The sequence below is a fragment of the Trachinotus anak genome, unplaced genomic scaffold (assembly GCF_046630095.1).
Source record: "Trachinotus anak isolate AG129_WGS33_773 ecotype Australia unplaced genomic scaffold, CSIRO_AGI_Tana_v1 ptg000004l, whole genome shotgun sequence".
Lineage (NCBI taxonomy): Eukaryota > Metazoa > Chordata > Actinopteri > Carangiformes > Carangidae > Trachinotus > Trachinotus anak.
The window spans coordinates 17,585,635-17,601,810 of NW_027273855.1; the positions used below are offsets into that span (position 1 = coordinate 17,585,635).

Here is a 16,176-nt window from a genome sequence, read left to right on the forward strand (position 1 = left end):
TGAGAGCGCTCCAGTAAGCGACTGACCACTTCTTTAGGACCGTGGCTGTTTTTTGTATGAACTGTGCATTAAAAGCCAAACTCCCTGCCAACTCGCTCCACTCCACTCCACTGACTTCTATCTGACTTGTTACTTTCACTCACTTGTGACCCCTCCCTTTCTTTTCATTGCCACGCGGCAGCCACAAGCCACCCGTCTCCATGGCAACCTGAGCCGTTCAGTCCCATGAGGAGGAGTGGGTTGGGTTGACTAGCGTCTGGCCATTCACACGTGGGCAGTGCCAGCTAGCCAACATGGCACGCAGCATCCTGCCATATGGTGCCATCACATACGTCCTGCTGGCCCGGACTCGGGATCTGGGCCCGTAGTGAGCCGATAGTGTGAACAGGACAGACCTGCACTAGAACCTGTTCAGCAGCTGATCCACATACTGAACTGACTAAACTGATAAATGGTTCTGTTTCATGGTGGGGAAACCTCTTTTCATTCTTGACCAGTATGTAGTGCATGTAGGTGTATAAAAAAAAAAAATGCTTGTGGAATTATGGGTAATTTTTGCTGTAAGTTGGAAGTCCTCTCAATAAAAACTTGAAATGAGATCATAAGAAACAGACAGACAGAAAATGTTTGTGAAGTGTTTGGAGGCTCGATGGCACGATGTGCTCTCCTCATCACTGATACTGTGCTGCCTCTCTGTGGCACTACAGAGAAAATACATGCGGATGGCACAACAAACTGAAAGCACTCACACAATGCTGACAAAATATATTTTTATTCAAAGTTAATATATGCTTTCAAATACAACTTATCTTAAAAGCATTAGAATGCTGCAATTTCTTGCAATAATGTGTTTGTTTTTTTTATCATACATATCTTACACATTATTAAAAACTATTTGTCAGAAGGCTTTCAGGAACCTACAGTGAGATATGTTGGTGAGCAGAACTCCAGCGATTTCTCATGTAAATGTTTTCATTTTACATGACATCAGCACAGTAACACACACAAAAAAAGGATGACTGTAAATAACCCATATCTGCTAAGGCTAGTTAAACATCTCAGGAATGTGTGGCAATGGTTTCCCCCCCCAAAAAAATAAAAAATGTTGAGGGCTAATTATTTTGTACAGCAAACTTATGTAAACAGACTTAAGTGTGTATCTGAAAGCTCTAGGCATGTGCAATCACTATAAAACATAGTGTATGTACAAATTCAAAGCGACATGAACATAAAATATAAATTATGCTATATGGTATAGTTAATTTCTTATTCCCAATATTTGTAACCACTGTGTGTAACAATGTAAGAAACATAACAGACAGTTCAGAAATTAGATCTGTAAAGACAGAATGTCCAACCAAAAGACACACTTCCAAGTGCCTGTACAAACATCCAAGAAAACATGAGCCTATGTGCCTTTGTATGTAAATAACAATGACAAATAACACAAAAGCGACTCCTACACACAAGGCAAACATTAGCAATGCAATCACCAATGACACCGCATGACCACAATGAACGTATCTTGCAGTTCTCATTGCTTAAATTAGGCACAAAAATAATAAATGCATAGATTTAAGGTACACACGTCCAGTAAGCATCTCGATTGGATTTTGAACTCTTCTACATGTAAAACAGAAATTGCAAAACTGCTACAATCGTTTCAACATTCAGCCAGAACTATGCAGCTAACTTTATGTTGCTACAGACTTTGCACATTACACCAAACATTCTCCAGTTCCTCAACTGAACTGAACCCAAGATATTATTTTTAATCTTCTCACCTGTCCTGCAACAATCAGCATGTCAGTGTGTAACGTGGACTGGAACATGCAACATGATATTTAAAATTGCCTTAATAAGACAGAGTGTGAAGACACTTTGTCTGACATCGCCATGACAAGTGAATGGGATCCTTCCTCTGCTAACAAGCTCCTTCCCAAATACTGACATCACTTCCTGTCTAGAGGCTTAGTAACAATGATGTTAAGTGTGATAATAAGGGTGGGGGTGATTATCTGGACAAGTTTCTTTCCACAAGTGCTGTCTCCTTAGACAGGAAAGTGCAAGTCAGAAAAGAAGAAAAGGTGAGGAGTACTACTGGGAGTTTCCATACTGCATCAGACTTTTGATAACTTACTATCATTTTCCACCATCTTACCTGATATATTTCTTTTTCTATTATCTAACTCAATATATTTTTTCTTCTTTCAAAACATTTTGGAATGGACAAAGGAAATCAATAAGCCATATAAATATATAAGTACACAAAATAATTAAGTGAGGTATGTCTATTACATGCAATCACATAGAAATGAAATTAAAATAATTAATAACCTTTGGTCATCTGACTCCAAACATATTCTTCAGGACAACAATCAGGGAGAATGTGCTCATTGAAAGCCTTGTAGCAATAAAGCTTTTCATGACCCCGTCTGAACTGTAACGATAAGATGAGCTTGTAACCATGGAGATGGGGACCGGAGAAGGTAAATTGTACAGGACATTAGCGCGCCTGCCAAGTAATTAGTGGCTGGGTAATGAGGTGTCACTCAGACAGTTCTCTAAGAGATGGGTGAGTGGGGCATAGTAATAAAAGACTCTAAAGGACTCTCCCTGCGTCAAAAACACCGCCTCCCCCATTCCCGCAGGGTAGGAACACACCACCTTGGTCTGTCACAGCTGTCAGAGAGCTCCTGAGACTAACACATCCATCACTCTCACAGCTCCTTCGATACGCACACAAAAAAAAGTGAGCTACTGCTTTTTAGGATGACAGTCCCTGTGACTTCAGTAACACATTCTGTAACAAGCGTAAACAGTAGCCCAGCAACTGTGTGACCACCATCTGCTGGACGAGCTTGGACCTGGAGGTACTGCAGTCTTCCTCCCTGAACTCACACAGCATCCACTGACACAGCTGTGTTTTTGAAGGATTCAACTCTCTAAGATTTTTCAGTGACATTGGGCAGTCTCTGCTGTGTGCTTATCAGTAACTGTTACAGTACTTCCTCCACCCGACACGGAGTCAATCAAAGTTCCCTGGATGTTATATGCAGGCTTTATCCATGCACCGCTTGCTGTCCCTTGCCCAGTTCTCCAATGTGGATAATGTCCCAGCTGCTGGTTGCCCGAGGTCACCTCTTCCTTGGGAATAGCATTCTGGTGCGTCTGATGATTAATGATTTAGATGTGGATGTTGTGGTGGCGCACCTTACTGGAGTCAATGTCGACCCGTCGGGCTTCAGCGAAAGCCAGGAAGGTGCAGAGGCCCAGCAGGTTGACCGTGGTGATGAGGGCAAACACAGATGCCCACGAGCCTGTGGCCTCGATGAGATACCCCGAGAAATACACCATTAGGACCCCTGTACAGGAACACACACACACACACACACACACACACAGTCACCATTAAAAGCATATTATCACAAAGACAGCACACACTAGCTTGCATGTGGAAGTTCAGTTCAGTTTTCCACAGAGGAGGTGTCACAGTCCACGCCACGTCCCTCACAGGACCGCTAGCTGTCATCCTCTGTTCCCTGTATTATTCATCTGACACAAACTCAATCATTCTCCCTTGATGAAATATGCATCGCATACAGGAGCCATCATGACTGACAGCTGGAACGTCAGCTTTAAGTTTTAATTTTAGAGGGAGGTCAATGAATTATTTCACTTAATAGACTGTTAAAGGCAAAAACAATAATTTAGCAGTTGCTAGTGAAAGATTCATCACAGGTGTTTGTTCTCAATGTCTCACCTGAGAAAGCACCGCATGTATTCATAACACCTGTAAAAGAAATGCAGATATACACATGTAAAATTGAAAACTTCATTAAAATTTTAACTGTGGTTTAAAAAAAGATCTGTTAGGTCAGTGCTGAATGGTTTTATAATAATGAAAATTTAATAAAAAGTTTTCACAGATTTTGGAAACCTTTCTTTTTAAACTTACCAAATAATGCTCCAGCACAGGAAGGTGCAAGATCTTGAACATTTACAGACACCCCACTGTGGAAGACATGTCATAAACTGTTTCATCTTATAAGGTGATAAATTGACTATGTGCATCCTAAGTTGTCTCAAAGTAAAACCAGTAATCAGCCAGAAAAAAAAACACAGCCATAAAAAGATTAGAACCACAGCAGAGAAAATAAAGGTCTGTGGCCAGGGCAACGTATCATGAGAAAATTATATTCTGTCCAGCCTGCAATCATCGACTGTACCTACATTGTTCCTTGAATAAATTCTACATGTCTGGAACCTGAATTAAAAAATGATTTTCTTTCTGAGGAAGTAAGATCATCATTCTAACCAACAGTTGGATACATATTGAAAATACTGGAGGAACAGTACTATATCTTTAACATAAAATGTGTTTTTACACCACTTAACCAACTGACTAATAAATATTAATTACATAAAACTTTAAATAATATCATAACACTACAATTATATTGTAAAATGACATAAAAGCAGTGACCAAGAGACCAGCTACTGTTTATAAATAAATATTAAAAATGTGACATGTACTGCATTTCAATACAGAATTAAAAATCCATCCAAGGAAGAAAATTCAAATATAAAATTATAGATGATATTTAGAAGGAAAAAGCACCAGATAAGAGAAAACACAATAAACTGTAAGGTCATACAGTGTCAGCGCTCGTCACTTCTTCATATTTGTGGGCATGGTTTCACATTCTTTGGTTCTATCTAAGTTGCACCACACCCAAGTGTTTACCCACCCTTTGTTAGTATGCAATCGTGCTCTTATTTTGGAATAAAGTGAAGGACATACACTCACACTAGAAAGGATAGGTCTGGTGAGTGTTTTTGGAAATTGTTTAGTCATATTGAGATTTAAGTACACATTTATAACCCATTTTTAGTAGGCAAGATCCTTCCCAGGATAAATAAAGAATAATAAGGTCCTGCTTTTTGCAATTTCCTCTAAGTGGTTGAAACAAGGCGGCACAACACTAATAAATTTGATGAGGCTGCTATGTGGTGCTGTCCGCATAGAGATGGAAATTAATTGAATGGTTTCACGTGGCATCACCAAGGGGGAACATACAAAACAGCAATACAAAACAGAAAACTGACAAACTTACACTTGGGGAACACAACATTTAAATCTAAAAGAAAGGTGTTTTGTTTGAGGGCCAGAGATAGAGTGTGAGGACGTTGTGGGTGCCAGTACCTGTGACTGAAGGTGGTGAGGCCCATGGTGGCAGACACAAATGCTACAGCCCAGGGGAAGGTGGTGTTGCCACACAGAAGAAGGGTAAACACACTGGACACACCCATGGAGAAAAACTAACAGAGGGATGAACGCACACAAAAACACATAAATCAAAACCTTACAGAATGCATTATGTACAAGAGTCAAGAGGAAAGAGGACGTTCATACACTTTGTGCGAGTGGAAGGAAATCCACATAAAGAAACTAAACAGGTAACATATATACAGGATAGCATAGCAACTGTCAAATACTGTACCTGCATCAACTTCCTCACTGAGGCTGTATCAAAGCCTGAGGAGATCAAGACAGAAATTAGGACAGGCAGCTAGACAGTTATCAATATTAAACTACATTTACTAATCATCCTGATATCAGGCCCTCGGGTGCTGTACCTTGACTGATGAGGTGGTCAGACAGGCAGCCACTGAGGAGGGATGAGGGTATGGCCACAAACCAGGGAATGACATTGAACACCCAACCCTGGAGGGACGATACATTTTTTGTGTGTGAATGAGCTTGACCAGAAACAGCAGGGAACATCAAGCACTCTGTCATTTGGTGAGGTCGTTTTCATCATCACCTTTTATCTAGTGCCACCAGCAGGCCAAAGTTTTAAGATCAGCTTGGCACAATATTATCTACAGACATTCATGGTTAACAGAAGGTGTATCATAACGGCTTTTCTCCTAGCACCACCATTAAATCATGAATGTGTTTGTGTTTACCACTAATCAGCAAATGCTAGCATGCTAAACAAAGATGGTGAACCTGGTAAATGTTACAGCCGCTTAACATTGGCAAGTTAGCCTTCCGGCGCTAGCAGTCAGCTCAGAGCACCGTTATGACTGTGTGCAGCCTCGCAGAGAAACAGGAAATGCTGTAGACTTTCTATAGTTTAATAATAAAGGTGCAGTCTTTCTTTAGTTTAACCCTCATGGCCCCGGTAATCTTGATGTCAAATATGTGATCAAAAGGAGGATGAAAAGGTGTTTACCTTCGCATCAGGGAAGGTGTCTTTAAAGAACGTTGGCAGCCACGACAGAAGAGTGAAGAAGGTGCTCGCTGTGCAAAGGTGTGTAACAATCACAGCACTGGTCAGGAAATGACGAGAGACAAACAGTCAAAATAAGTGCACTGCAACCAAAATGTACACATACCAAAGGCTGTTTATTTACGAAGACAATGCCCTACTTGTTTGAGCACTGTCCCACTGTTTTGACAGACACTTGGCCCTGTGCAGCTTGTTTGACGCCTATTGTTTTCCTTTCTAAATCATATCTGCGTTAAGGCAAGTAGCATGTGGTTGAAAGCAAGAAGAGATTGGGAATATGTTAATCCCAAAGCCATCAAACTACCGTCTGATCTGTTACTCTCAAGGCGGATAAGACACATCAAATAAAACCACAGAGGTTCTTCCTGTCACTGAAAATTGAGCATATCCGTTGCATTACAGTATATAAATATCTAGGCCATAGGGAGAGACTGGAAGGACATGGAAGAGCTCAATAGCAGAGACATTAACAGACAGCTGAGGCAACCAGAGATCTGCTGCTTTCAAATCTGGTACATATAAAAGTTGGATCTGACTCCACAGAAACAGCTGTATTACAGAAACGCCCTTACTAAATTATGATCTGTCAAGACTCAGATATGCTTTTATACATTTCTACATTCTTCCTCCGAAATTATTCTTCTGAAAAACATGTGCATCAAACTGGAATTTCAGATTTATAGAGTAGCTCTAATATAGCCACAGGATTATAGTAGTACTGCCAGACTCAAGCTCTGTATATGAGAACAAACAAACAGCTGTGCATATGGACGAAGGAGCTACACAGAATACAAAATGCGCACATACACACAGGGGCTTGCACATGCACTCACACCCACACTCATGCACACATCCTTTCATGTTATCTCACCAGACGGCAGGTTGTTTGAAGAGCCGTAACCAATGTCTCTTGGACAGTTTGGACTGGGGCCCACCACTTCCCAGGGACTCGAGGGTGATGATAGGCCCTGCAAAAACAGATGAACGCAGGCACGTGGGCATACAAGAGGACACTGACTCCAATTATACAAATAAGCAGCTACAAGATAGGAGCATGCTGTGACACAGCGGATACTGTCAACACGGCTAAAGCCTCCCTTGCCTTCTCCTTTGAGTAGGTATTTCCACATGCAGTAGGCCCACAGGACCGAGAGGAGACCAGAGATATAGAAAACGCTCTCCCAGCCATACAGGTCCAACATAAGGGAGCCAGCCCCTCCAATCACCAGCGTGCTGGAAGAAAAAAGGTCACAACAAACACACAACCACACCCTTTCAACTAGATGTTTCAGTGCTTGATGAGTCACATACATGGCATGACATGAGCCTAAAAGATAAATAAGCCTGAGTGTAGTAAAACATCTTTACATCTGGATACAGATATGAAATGAATATGTCTAAACAGTAAAAAAGGTATTAGAAGTGACTATGGGGTCACAACAGTGATTTTCTAGAGAGAAACACTTGTCCCATTCCCACAATTCCCTATTTATTACATCATGCTTGACTCACCCCAGGTAGGAGCCACTACCCACGGTGCTCATGAGGAAGCCTCTCTCACTTTCCACCACCTTTTGAGAGCAGAGGCTCGCGAGAGAAGGGTAATGAACTCCTAAGATCAAGAGCGAAAACATAATCAGCCGCTGTCACAAAAAGAATTAAAGGGGCAGTAAGAGTGGGAGTTTTAACCACCCCATCTAAATCTGAGGGGAAAAGGCAGTACGAATAACATGGCAAATTATTAAGCAGGAGCTGAATTATTTGTAATCCCGAAATAGCAGCACCTGTGTTTTTGTAACAAGAGCTTGCTTCCAAAAATAAGGACAACAAAGACACCCCTAGATCACCCCGTCTTTGAAAAATACTCATCTGTGATCTCAAGCGAGACAAACAAGTGACGAAGTAAAAATGGCGAATGGTGACAATGCCGTTATTTATGCTGTCACCAACAGGTCTATAAATGTCATATGATTAGTCAATAAATGCAATGGTCATCAGTTTCCTCTTTAGATAAAATGCTGATTTAAAATGTTTTTCATTTTACAGTGCAAACAGTCTTAAGAAAAAAAAAAAAAAAAAAAAAGGCCAGTGGCAGTGCATAAAAACTAGGCTACAGATCAAAGTGAGCAGAATCTGGAATTCCCAGCTGAGATCAAACTTTAATTATGAAAACGTTTTCAATTTTAATTTGTTGTCTTTCCAGTGAATACATGCAAGTCATGTCAGTTTTAGTTCTCAAATGGCTTTAAAGAAAACGTTTCATGAGAGAATGCAGAACAAAGTATCAAATAAGAGACATTTGATCGTGAAAGATCAAGAAATACACTTAACTAATTGGGATTTTAACATGCGTCCGTGTGCTTTCATGTTGTCTGCCTGTAATCTAATTACCTGCCACAGATAGTAAGTTAAGACCAACCATTTTTTAAATCAAATCTTACATTCTTTGGGAGTGGGAAACTAAGAACTACTGAAACAGCAGACTTTTGAAGAAGCTGTGTCCTTCCAGACCTTGGAAAAAAAAGGCGTAGACCAATCTCCGGAAAGAGCAATCGTGTTTCATCAATGACCTAATCTCAAGTTGTGATTGAACTGGCACACCACCCATCTCACCTTGCAACAGGCCCATGAGGAAGCGGGCCAGTGTCATGGAAAAGATTGGCTGAGAGCAGAAGTGGGCCAGGATCGGGGTGAAGGCGGTCATCGACCCCCAGGCTGCTGCAGACAGCAGGAGGACCTTCTCGCCCCCCACCCTGCGGACACACAATACAGACGGTCTGCATTACATTCAGCTCCCGACTGTTCTGAGCGGAGACTCAATTTGGATACTGTGGATGACTTGTACATAAGCAGCCTCTCTCTTTATGGCACTGTGCACCTACAAGAGTTAACGCAGAGAAGACATTTATTCACTACATTATCTGTCCAGAGTGCACAAAAACGACTGGGCCATTTGCGTCACTGCCAGTAATGTTCCCATGCAAATGACACTTGATGAGCTGGGAGCTGAAACAGGTGTCACTGTCAACATTCGTGATCACGGGAGACATCTGTGCAGACAAAAGACTGAATTCAGTGCCCTCAAACCACAAATACCTCACAACCTGACAAACATTACGCACCGGTCGCTGACGTAGCCTCCGAACACCTGGGTGAAGCAGTAGCCCCAGAAGAAGCTGCCCAGCACCATGCCGGACTCACTCTTGGTCCAGCTGAACTGCTCTGCCATGCTGACGGCGCAGATGGGCATCGCCACACGGGCGCAGTAGAGGAGGCATGTCCCGAGCAGCAGCACCACCGTCCATACCCTCGCCACTGGCCTGCACAGGAGGAGAATGGATTGAAATGGTTTGAGTTTAGTTGAACAAAGTGGGGACAAACTTTGGACCTAAAAAGTTGATAGGGGATTGCTTATGTAACTGGGGGAGGGAATTACTTTGCCCAATTTGGTTGCCCACCACTTATCTCTAGCCAAAATGGCTTCTAATACACACAGTATGTAACAGTTGAATGTCCCCAAAAACTGACAGTATAATAACATTTTATGCTTAATCATTTTTCATAAAGGAAGTGTGACTTCCTTCCTTCCTTATAGAGCATGTAGCCAGTGTAGCATTTCAACTACACCTAAAGGGCACTGGAGCACGAAGCCATAGATGATACGTGTCATTTCACCGGCAGAAAAGCTACAGAGGCGCATCAGCCACAAACTGCCTGTGTGTGTCTCTCTCTTCCTGATGCAGGACCTCAAGGGCTATAGGGCGAAGAGTTACTTCAAAGTACCAATATTGATTTAGCTTCATGTTTGAAGCCTCCTGGCGAGATTTGTTTGACTGTAGAGTTGCTAAGACGCGTGTAAACACGACAAACTGTCCGCACTGTTGAATCTATGTCTCTCTCAGGAGTTAAAAAAAGAAAAAGAAAAAGAAGACATTACCTTGACCAGTTGGTGTTGTGTTCAGGCCACTTCTTGTGACATCCAGCGGCTCCGATCTTGTCAGACGGATGGTTTTCCTTGTGACAGACCAAATCTGGACCATAGCTCTTGCCATATTTTTGAATAACTGCCATTCAACGCGAGGTAACGGCAGACTCCTTCCAACCGCTTCTGCTATTTACTTCCAATCTCTCTCTCTCTCTCTCTCTCTCTCTCTCTCTCTCTCTCTCTCCCCCACACCTCCTCCTCCTCCTCCTCCCCCCCCCAGGTCGACCAGTCAGTGAGGAAGAAAGTGAGCGTACAGAAAAAGACGAGCCTTCTCATAAAGTATTTGCGCAATCACATCTGGGATTTTCTGGGTCATTTCAATCCATGTAACCCGAAGGGCCGGACCGACGGGAACAGCGGGCGACGGCAGGCGGAACTGAGCTACAGGGAGGGGAGACTGTTTTTCCTGATGCCCTAGGAGGAGTAATCCACGTGTCAGTTTTTTTTTTTTTTTTTTTTTCTCCCCAGCCTCCTCCAGCCGGCCACGCAGTTCTCCTCTCGATCGGTAGGGTTCACCAGGAAGTGATTTAGTCTTTTCTAAACCTGCCTTTCAGCCGCTACTGTATCACCCGACGCGCCGGAGAGACGCCTCTGGCTGCGGCGCGGCCCCCGCTCAGCAGCCATGACTGTGCAGTACGGAAGATGTGACCGTGACTCGGCTGCGGGAGCATCGTTGCAGCGGCAGGGTGCACTGTCCTCGCTGACCTGTCCTTGCCGGATGAAGACGTGACGGCGGCCGTGCTGAGATGTGCGCAGCGCCTGCAAGGGCTGCTTTCAGTGGTCCGTCTGCCCCTGGCTGTTTTGAGTTAGCAGGCAATCGTTATATAATGCGCTGCATTCAACACAACTTTTTAGCAGCCCCCTTACAGTGTGGTGGTGGTGGTGGTGGTGGTGGTGGAAGAGGTACCTACGTCCTTAAGTTAAAGTAACACCACACTGTTAAATAGGTAGCCTACTGCATTATACAGTGTCATGGCAAAGTAAGTGGAATTATATCCATTTTATTTGTCCTTGGTCAAATTTGCATCCAATTATGAACAAACACAATCCATTTCAAATAATAACACACAAATCATTGTACTGTTCTTATCCAAGCTGGAGTCAGGAGGAATCAAACCTGGAGTTCAATCAGTGAAACCAGGTTGGAGGTGTGGGTTAGAGCAACTTTGACTTGGAGAAAAAACATTTTCAGTTTGCTATTCGCAAGAAACAGCTGCTGAGGTGAACCATTCCTCCAAAAACAAGACTTCCCCAAAGACTTAGGATCAAGAATTGTTGATTTGCATGACGCTGAAAGGGTTCAGAGTCATCTCAGAGAGTTTAGATATCCATCAGTCCACAGTCAGACAAACTGTCTACAAATGGAGAGGGTTTAGTTCTGCAGCTCATCTCCCTAGAAGTGGGCATCCAGCTGAGATTACTCCAAAGGCACAACACAGAATGATTAGTGATGTGACAAAGAAGCTCAAAGCTAAAGGCTTTAAGGAAACAATGGAGGTGGTTAACATATCTGTTCATCAGTCTACCATATGCAAATCGCGGTGCATGGTTGCATGGAGCATGGTGTCCATAGTAGGACATTAAGGAGGATGCTGCTGCTCTCCAAAAGGCTTTGCTGCCTCTGAACCTCGACAGTTCGACATGATCCAGGGGAAAATGAATTGCCAAGTTGTAATTTTTTTCACTGACAAAAGTCCTAGAAAGAATTCTGTTGTGTAGAATCAATGAATTTAACTCCACTAGTAACCAGTTTACTTTTAAAGCTAAACATGGCATTGACTTGTGTATGTGTGGCTTAAATGAAAATTAAAAAAAAAAACAACTCCTCAGTTTTCATTTGTTTACATGTGTGCGATAATGTCTCAACCCTGTTTGGGGTTAGCAATGTTGTTTTGTCCCCAGTTCCTTTTATTTTTTATATTGATGACCTGTCCAAGCAATTGAAAGCCTGTAATACTGTGTGCATGATTAGTAATACTCTGGTAAACCATACTATGTGTACAGCTGATGTTAAGGTCCTTAGTCCATGTTGTGCTTACTATGTGTTCTGGGTATGGGGTGGAACATAATATCATATACAATACCAGTAAGAGTGTTGTCATTATCTGTAGAACCAAAGAGGACAAATGTCTGAAATGTATGCACAAGCAAACTTTCTCTTACACTAGTTTAGTGTGTTTACAGATGGAGTGAAGAAGTCCCTGTTTCAAGCATACTGTACACTTCTCTATACCGCACACTTGTGGTCAGACCACAGAAAAACAAGCTTCAAGCAGCTTGTGATGAGCCCATGAGAATATTATGGTGTAGTTGCAAGTGTAATGTTTGTGGCTACAGGAGTCAATACTTTACAAACCATTCTAAGAAATTTTATTTATTTTCCATCTTGATGACTCCAAAAATGAAATCACTCTGGGTTTATCATAAGGTTTAGCGCTACATACAACCAACCCCAGCTGTGGAGACACTAGGACAGTTGTCTCTTTGAAGGACATTGCTCTATGCTCTTTTTAAACCATGTTCTTTTATTGTAAGTAATGTATTCTATGTAATGCCTTTTATCTGGAATCCCGGGTCTGTAATGAAGTGTGAGTGATTGATTTAGTCACTAGCTTTTCAAGATTTTACATGAAAAACAATTGATAACCTGACAATCTTCTCAGTGACGTTGACCTTTGACCACCAAAATCTAATCAGCTCATCCTTGAGTCCAAGAGAATGTTTGTGCCACATTTGAAGGAATTCCCTCATGGTGTAACTGAGAATTAATGTTCACAAGAATGGGACTGAGGGACGTACAGAAGGATGGACAGATAGACAAGCTGAAAACATAATGACTCTTAGCTTGGCTGTCGCTAGGGGCGGAAGTATAACAATGCATCACATGATATATACTGATCACATTCTTTCTGTAAAATCTTAATCTGCAGTGACTTGTAACTGTATCTGTCAGACAAATGTAGTGGTCTTAAAAGTACAATATTTCTCACTTAAACATAGTGAAGCAGAAATAAATAGTACAGAAGGGTTACTTTCCACCTTTGCTGCTGCACACTTTGACATTTGGAGAATTAAAAACACACCACAAGTCCTTTGTGACTTGCCCAGTTTAAAAATTCACTTTTATTGCAAAATAATATACCAGCAAAAAAAAAAAGCACATCAAATTTTGCAAAAGAGCTACTTATTCCATACATGTAAATAATCCATCTGTAAAAGTATCTCCATGTCTGTGGACATAGATTTATCCATTCATATCTTTTAATATCATCTGTGATATCTTATAAGAATATGAAACTGTGGCTGCCTTTAAGCTTGCACAGTCACCGAACGCTGCAAAGTTTATAGCACTCCAGGGATCTTACTTTGTCCTACCTGTTCATTGCTACTGTGATGTATAGTTGAAAGTTTAGTCTCTTCTTTCTTATTGTTGAATCTTTTTGTAATGTTTTATGTAATAACGCGACATGATTCCAAAGTTAAATTTAACTTTCAAGGTCACAGTATTTTGAATTATCCCAAGTATATTGTTTTGGCTATTGCCGTTTCAAAGAGTACAAGCTAAGAGGCTACTAGCTGAAATGTGTATGTTTTGTAAGGAAAAAGTATGTTCATTTGAGGCAGTGCACACTCAGCCAACCATTCTCCCTGAACATCAAACCCCTTCAAAGTGGTCACACAGAAAGTGACAGCCTAATTTAGGCTTTATTCACATCCTCCTATGCCAACAACTTTCCCTGCCAACAGACAGAAAAACTAGTGTAACTGAAAATACTAATTTTACATAAACAAATATGTAAATAATAATACCAAGTAAAATAATGGTATGCATGTTATTTTAGTGTGAGGTCATTTTAAGATGCCATCAATCCAGTTTGCACATTCTACTTTACTGAAGTATCAAAAAGCAACCCTTACAAAAAGAAAAGGTTGTACTCTACATGAGTCAGTTTGTTGGGGTATAAATAGATAAAGGAAATGTGTCCATTTTATAATGCTGTGTTATGTTTTCACTGTGGGTCCTTATTTTGGGTCTTCGATGGTTCCTTTGCTGAGGTCTGTCATTTTGGGATACTTCACTTTCTTTTGGTCAAGTTCATTTTGAGCCCACAGCAGTAGTTTCAGGAGCTTGGCCAGCTTGGGTGTTGACTCTCTGTTTTCATAGTCTAGCACACACTGATTCACCTCACTCCACACCTGAAAGACAGGCACATGCATGTCATTGCTTTGAATACTTTCACTATTGAACAGTGGATCAGAGTTAATATGTTCACTTTCATTAGGTTGGGGGACTCACAAGAGATAGTTGGTTTTATGCAGGAATCACTGCCTTGCAGTTATATGCCTTCACAAGAACATGAGGTCACTGTGACCACGACCTTTGACCATCAAAATCTTATCATTTACACACATGAAATTAATCTTAAAATGTGGTTGTAAGACCATATTAAAAATTGCAGCACCGACAGCACCACTTTTAACTAATCTGTTCCATGTGACATATATGTGCAGCATATTAGTGAAAAAAGGGCCAAGTTCAAGATAAATGTAGTAGAAATTTTAATAAAATGCTTTGACTTTACCTTTTGTCTCTGCATCATATTTAGCAGGTCTCCAAAAGGTGACTCTTCAGGGTTGTCGAATGCCAGCAGGGCCAGAGTCCTCTCCATCTCGGTCAGACATTCACGGCTCTCCTCCCCCTGCTCTGCTAACTGAGACTGGGCAAATTCCAGGGCAGCTTCAGTCTCCCTCAAACGGATCAGCTCGATCAGATGCTGCTGCTGCAAACACACATGTACACACATACACACAAAAAAACCAAAATAAGTAGTAAAACATGCAGTACAAATAACATTTCCAAAAGTACAGAGGTGAGGTGTCTGCACTGTGTTTTACCTTACCTGTAGGTGAAAGTAGAGGTAACGGTTGGTGTCCAGCAGTTCTGGGTGCAGACTATTGATCAGTGCAATGGCATCCTGGATCTGTCCCTTAAGGATCATCTCTCTGATCTTAATTCTTTCATCTAGGGAATCCAAATCCACACTGGGCTCTATTCCAGACTCCATCCTGAACTTCTCAGCTGCCTCCTTGAAGCCCTCTAATGAAGAGAAACCTTGATTAAACCCTGCACATTCCACCTTCAAAACACCACGCACAACTGATCTTTATAAACAAAAAAATGGTCCTTCACCTGTCACCAAGTAGTTCATAATGAGCCTGTTCATATCAGCTCTCTGAATGTGGACATTGTTGAGTTTATCCATCCACTCTTCCCTTGTTATATCCTCCGGCTTCTCTGCATAACTCATTATGATAATATCCTAAAGGTGTAGAGAATGGTTATCTTGTCAGTTAACAGAAACACATTCTTAACTCATGGCAAGAACAATTGTATGTCGTTATAACTGTTTTGGTCATTTGTTATTCAGTTTGACAGCAACACGGCACCGGAAATCCTAAGTCACAACATTTGGGGCCTTCGATGACAAACACAACATTGAAGCCTGAATTTCGTCAACACGAATGAAAACAAAGACAACTTCCGCCTTTCTGTGCATTTACGTCGAATACACACATTCGGAATGAGCGCTGTTCTATTTTATTATCTTTTGTTGATATGCATCTACGACCCTATGCAAATATAACGGTTACTTTATTCACAATACCTGAAAATTGTGTCGCTACTTCCCAGCAGTAGCTAGCTAGCGGAGGGGAGCCTCTTTTGCTTCTTCTTCTCTTTCTTCCTCTGCTCATTTCCGGGACCGTGAACCACACGCTTCCCGCACACTGCTGCCCCCTACAGTAAATTAAAAGAATTGTGTGACCAGTTGAGATCTGACCTCTGTACAGTATATACCTTTTATATTATTTGTTATTTCACATTTCAACCCT

The 16,176-nt window shown here is 41.6% G+C and overlaps 2 protein-coding genes and 1 long non-coding RNA gene across 3 annotated transcripts; 1 reads left to right on the forward strand and 2 right to left on the reverse strand.

Annotated features, from left to right (window-relative positions):
• Positions 1–753: 753 nt before the first annotated feature.
• Positions 754–10,721, reverse strand: slc17a9b (solute carrier family 17 member 9b). Its single transcript, XM_071476502.1, has 13 exons — positions 10,237–10,721; positions 9,422–9,619; positions 8,913–9,052; positions 7,812–7,911; positions 7,402–7,532; positions 7,171–7,267; positions 6,243–6,339; positions 5,641–5,728; positions 5,505–5,539; positions 5,207–5,322; positions 3,959–4,014; positions 3,764–3,793; positions 754–3,365 (listed from the first exon to the last, which is right to left on the reverse strand). The coding sequence occupies exons 1-13, from the start codon at positions 10,368–10,370 to the stop codon at positions 3,187–3,189; spliced, it is 1,401 nt and encodes a 466-aa protein (XP_071332603.1). The 5' UTR covers positions 10,371–10,721; the 3' UTR covers positions 754–3,186.
• Positions 10,722–11,128: 407 nt separating this feature from the next.
• On the forward strand, positions 11,129–12,109 carry LOC139620707 (uncharacterized). Its single transcript, XR_011690862.1, has 2 exons — positions 11,129–11,264; positions 11,380–12,109. It is a non-coding gene; the product is annotated as an uncharacterized lncRNA (long non-coding RNA).
• A 1,279-nt stretch (positions 12,110–13,388) lies between these two features.
• Positions 13,389–16,081, reverse strand: LOC139620706 (glucose-induced degradation protein 8-B homolog). The gene is made up of 5 exons (XM_071476503.1): positions 15,951–16,081; positions 15,476–15,605; positions 15,186–15,382; positions 14,868–15,065; positions 13,389–14,481 (listed from the first exon to the last, which is right to left on the reverse strand). The coding sequence occupies exons 2-5, from the start codon at positions 15,591–15,593 to the stop codon at positions 14,308–14,310; spliced, it is 687 nt and encodes a 228-aa protein (XP_071332604.1). The 5' UTR covers positions 15,594–15,605; positions 15,951–16,081; the 3' UTR covers positions 13,389–14,307.
• Positions 16,082–16,176: the final 95 nt, after the last annotated feature.

Excerpts from the sequence above, each read along its gene's own strand:
- LOC139620706 (XM_071476503.1), bottom strand. The coding sequence starts at position 15,593 with ATGAGTTATGCAGAGAAGCCGGAGGATATAACAAGGGAAGAGTGGATG. Across the intron at positions 15,383-15,475 it reads TATGAACTACTTGGTGACAG|AGGGCTTCAAGGAGGCAGCT; the intron begins GTGAAGGACCAT and ends TCTCTTCATTAG. Across the intron at positions 14,482-14,867 it reads ATATGATGCAGAGACAAAAG|GTGTGGAGTGAGGTGAATCA; the intron begins GTAAAGTCAAAG and ends CCTGTCTTTCAG.
- slc17a9b (XM_071476502.1), bottom strand. The coding sequence starts at position 10,370 with ATGGCAGTTATTCAAAAATATGGCAAGAGCTATGGTCCAGATTTGGTC. Across the intron at positions 7,912-8,912 it reads CCTCATGGGCCTGTTGCAAG|GAGTTCATTACCCTTCTCTC; the intron begins GTGAGATGGGTG and ends TCTTGATCTTAG. Across the intron at positions 6,340-7,170 it reads TTCAAACAACCTGCCGTCTG|TGCTGTGATTGTTACACACC; the intron begins GTGAGATAACAT and ends TTTCCTGACCAG.